This window comes from Palaemon carinicauda, chromosome 1, assembly GCF_036898095.1.
Source record: "Palaemon carinicauda isolate YSFRI2023 chromosome 1, ASM3689809v2, whole genome shotgun sequence".
In the NCBI taxonomy this organism is placed as follows: Eukaryota; Metazoa; Arthropoda; class Malacostraca; order Decapoda; family Palaemonidae; genus Palaemon; species Palaemon carinicauda.
Window position 1 is genome coordinate 16,655,182 of NC_090725.1, and position 5,000 is coordinate 16,660,181.

Below are 5,000 nucleotides of genomic sequence, written 5' to 3' on the forward strand. Positions count from 1 at the left end.
ATATATACATTATATATATATATATATATATATAAAATATACTGTGTATATATATATATATATATATATATATATATATATATATATATATATATATATAATAGGACAATCATGTTGATAAAACTGAAGTCAATTTTGTATATAACGAAGAGCATCATCTTCCCCGTAAGGATTTGCCCCCTTTAACAGCTCTTGATAAAACGCCTGAGGAAACAAGAATAAATCAGTCATTCTGTAACCAGTACATCAATGACCGATTTGTTTAATTACATACCTTAATCACTGGTATCTAATGAATATAGATTCAGGTTTCAGCTTTATAGGAAATAGGTCGACAACCATCTAATCCTTGTTGTATTGCATCAAAGTTGGTATTTCATAAAGAAAATCTTAAATTCTGAAGCAAATAAGCTTTATCCAACGGAATAACACTTCCGAAAATCCTTGTTGGCGCAAGACCTCCAAACTAAGTACGTACGTTTGTTACCCACAAGTGCTTCCACCTCAAAAGTAGTTTCTCCGCAAAAAGCAAAACAAGAAAATTCACTTCACTTATTCTCGTTAAAATGATTGATGTCGAGAAGCTTCTTTATTAGCGAAATATAATGATTGAAAAATATTGGCTCCAAAACTGTGAGCACATAATCATAGCTGTGTGCTTTTTCATAGTAATTTCTTAAATTATATGGCAATAAATTTTCCACGACTGTGGAATAAAGATTTCACTAAACATAGTTTGATATTTAATCAGAATGTTCTCAAATATTGTGGCCAAAGAAATCTTTCATCTTGTGGTTTGATACCCTACTATCTATCACTAAACGAACAGAAGCTAAGGTCCTGCATATGGTAATCAATCTCTCGGTTTTTATTCGTTCGTTTGTATGTAATTTAAAATATAATAGTCACACCAACAAATAACATTTAATTGTGGAAAAACAACTTTATAGTTATCAAAATAATTATCAAAATCAAATGCCCTAGACCGATGTTTTAACGTTTTATTTTGCATTGTAATCATAAAGCAGGTGAAATGAATTAAACATGTAGCATTGCATGATAATCGACCAATTACTCTTTTACTTCGCCCCACGTTAATCAAAATGAGAAGTAATAGCAAGTAAATTACCTTTCACTCAATGTAGAAAGACTTTTATTAAAAGAAGTCATCAAAAAGAAAAAGAAAAAAAAAACCTGTAAGTGCCATTCGCTAATAGTTTTCAATAAAAACAGGGCGGGGACATAATGACAAACATCACCAAAATATGAATAAAATCCTCAAATAAAAACGAGAAGGAAAAAGAAATTGTTTCTTTTACTCACTTCAATTGCTGCTCGGGATATATCGACGCCCACATCATTGCACGTATTAGAAGTAGGGCTGTTACAAACCCGGGCGTGTCTGCCGAGGGCGTGGTCGGTGACGGGAGCATGGGTTCTATGCTCGCGTTCTCGGTCCCTCTCTCTCTCGTCCTCCCGAGGCTTGCTTGGAGTGCTGCTTTCGCAGTCGCCGTCGCTATGGGCAGACTCCGAGAGGTCGTCCTTCTTGTAGTCGCCGACTTTGTAACTGTCGCTTGTCTGGGGACTGAGATCCAAGCTGTGCTTGGTGGTACTGATGCTGAAGTCGTCGGGTTTCAGCGCCTCGGACTTACTGCTCTCGCTCTTGTATATGTCGTGCTTGAGGTCAAGGCTGTGAAGGTCACCTTTGCTGCAGCCATAGGCCTCGCCACTTTTATGACGCTGGTCCTCCTCCGTCACTTCTATGTCTATGGTTTCGTCGTCTGAGTGTCGACTCGAATCAGGAAGTTGCGTGCTCGAATCCCCTTCTGAGCCTCCCACGGGTGGGGGAGATGCCCTCGTCACAGGCGTGAAGGCCGAAAAGTGTGCCGGGCGGAGAGCGGTCGCTTCCATGTCGGTAATTCTGACATCGGCCACGTTCGCGTCCGACCTTGGGTCAGGAAGAGGTAAGGGCGGGAAGCTAGGTAGGGGCCTCCTTGGCCAGGCGGCCAGAGGGTACGGAAGCCCTAAAGGAGGCAACGCACTTCGAGAACCCCAGAGATAATCAACAAAGGTCTGACGAGCGTCTTTGTGGTGGGCGGGATATGGGGCGGGTAATGGTGCCAAGTAGGGCGGAGGATATGCTAGGTCCCCGCCCATAGTTTTTAGTGAAGGGCGTGTGACGTTCGGTGGCTTGGCTAGGGTCGGCTCCAGGCGGGGAGATTTGCTCAAGCGTGATCCTGGTCCTTGCTGTTATAAAAAGAAAGAAAAAAAAATCTAAACGTAAGACATATGTTGATAATAAGACAAAATCTGTTCGAATTTTGGTGGAAAATTTCATTTACAGTAACAAAACGTCACCCAAAATTCATCCTTAATTTTGAATTACTCTTTGTGAGGAAATATGATTAATAAATTTTTCAGGTGAAAAAAAAAATAAAACTGAACAGTGATTAGCTGTCATTAATCATACATTCCCAAGTATAGGCTAGAATAATGGTAATTTGTTAAATACAAAATACTGATTGATGTTGATTTAACTCTAATCTATGCAAATTATTTTAAACCGAAAATTGAATACATTTATTGCATATATATTACCCCGAACGCGAAATCCATTTTCCTGATATGGCTTTATTACAGATGTCATTAGATTATGGTATTATTTAACCCTAATCAAAATTTTAATAACAGAACTCTGGTTGACATGTTCAGGGTCCCCTCGCAATGTGTTTTAGATTTTTATTGGATTCATTCTTTTAATGCTTTGATGAGGGCAACTAAACGAAATGCCATTACGTCAAATAAATAATCTTATTATTGATTGCTAGTCTCTTCTTTAAGGAAAACTTTGTTTACAACTGAGTTTTTCAAAAAGAGCTGAATAAAGTTCACGTATATGTAAAATAATATGAATAGCTATATTTCTTTAAGGAAACATTATAAAATATAAGAATAATAATTCCATAACATGAAATACCTTGTCACTGATAGCGGGCCATTTCTTTAGGAAAATTTTGTTTATATTTGAGTCTTTAAAAAAATGCAGGATAAAGTTCACGAGCATTAAGAAATATGAAAATATTTCACTGATAACGGGTCTTTTCTTTAGGAAAATTTTGTTTATATTTGAGTCTTTAAAGAAATGCATTAAGAAATATGAAAATATTGATAGCTTTCATGGAAATATAAATTATGAAAACAAGAAAAAATAATGTTAATTAAAATAAGCTTACATGGGACCCAGAGGCCATTAGCCTCTTCCTGGTGCCTCCATTGAACATGGCCTTGACATCCTCCCAGGCGTGGGTGACATCCATGGGCGGATCTCCGGTTAACCTTATGTGTCGTCGCCAAGAATTGAAATTAGCTGCGTCTGGCTGGACGTATTTGCTGTCGGCCAAACGGTGCGAATGAAAGACGAACTTATTGGGACTGAAGAACATGGCGCAGTAGACGCACTTGATGCATTTGGCGCGGGAAGAGTTGTATCTGCAATGGCGGGAAAACCAAAGGCAAAGCTGCGTGAACCGGTCATAGCTTTATCTATAATGTATAAGTTAAAGATTATCCCTTGGAAAGTTCAAATCAATGTACAAAAATATTGCATGAGCACTGTAGGCTGCAGTAAATTTTAGGCAGATCTATGAAAATTTGGCAATTGTCTCAAAATAAATAAATGCAAAACTAAAAACACGTTTCGGAAGGGAAAAAAAGTCTTAGAAATTTATTTATTTTTTTTTTTTTTTTTTTTGTATTTTAATTACAATGGCAATTTGTTAGCTCGTCACAAAAAGTAGTAATGTAAAAGCATACATGTTATTAATTGCATTTTAATGTACCATATAAATAACTAAACTCTAATTGCATTGTCAACTCACAGGCTCATTTATAGAAATAAATTAAACACCTTACGAACACTATGTAATTTACTCTAATTGTCAAGTCAGGAAGTCTTTTTCCGTCTCAAGAAAGAAAATTAATAAGAATATCCCATTCTAATACAAGTTTTGTATTTAATTATTTTCATTGTTAGAACATGACAAATACTTAACCGGATGCTATAAAATACACAATCTTTTTTATCCTTTGCTCGCTAAAGAACTAGTTCAAGCTCTCTAGATCAAATCCGTAAAATATGCAAATAATCATACATAATCAGTTTTGTAATTTTCATTGACCAAATAAGTTGTATGCATGTATCGTCTGGAACGCAAGATCATTTACTATTAAAGAAACCATGATTGTTTTCTCCTTAATACAGAAAAGAATCATTGGAAAGAAGAAAGTTTAAATTACTCTGTTAAAAAATTGCATAAAAAAACGGCAAATGCCCAGCAACATCTATTCCAGGATTTTTATCGTTTCAAAAACGGTCATCTTGACGTAAAGGAGTGATACTACGGTCACCAACCCGTAAAATATAAGAACAAAGTATGGTAAAATTACGGTCTTATGAATTTTACTGAAATACAGCCGAGAACAGTATATTTTTACAAAGAACTTCTGATTAAAATTAGTTTTATTTTTTTTTAACAGTGTACAGTGCACAGATGAATTAGAACCGATCATTCTCACTCAGTGTCTGCCCTTAACTACTCTCCTACTTTGAGGGCTTTTTTATCTCTCTCTGACCGTATAGAATTGACAGAAAGCATCATGAAGTACACATTTTTCCTTACCTTAAGAACACGAATAACCAAAAATCCCATCTTCCTTGTTCCTTACCTAGATGGCACGAAAGAGCCACGACAACCCCAGTTGCATTCGTGCATGACGTCAAATGCGAAATTCTCAGGCAATTTTGGAGGCGAGTTGTCTCCCAGGAAAGATTTGCATAACCTCTCAGCCTCCCTCTTCGTTATCATGCCACACCTACATGAGGGAAATGGCGGAAAAAAGAAAGCAGAGTTAAAGTTTTTAGTTAAGAAAAAAAATTCCTTTTTTTCACAGGGCAATTGCTGAAATAAATCAGTCATGTCTATTCTGGTGCTTATCAATAA

General features: G+C 36.5%; 1 protein-coding gene across 1 annotated transcript in view; it reads right to left on the reverse strand.

Annotated features, from left to right (window-relative positions):
- Positions 1 to 5,000, reverse strand: part of fuss (fussel) — an 83,928-nt gene that overhangs the window by 67,516 nt on the left and 11,412 nt on the right. The window contains exons 4-6 of the mRNA XM_068374176.1: positions 4,726 to 4,872; positions 3,234 to 3,489; positions 1,324 to 2,247 (exon numbers count right to left, since the gene is read on the reverse strand). Of these exons, the coding sequence (XP_068230277.1) occupies positions 1,324 to 2,247; positions 3,234 to 3,489; positions 4,726 to 4,872 (1,327 nt within the window). The remainder of the gene's footprint in view (positions 1 to 1,323; positions 2,248 to 3,233; positions 3,490 to 4,725; positions 4,873 to 5,000) is intronic.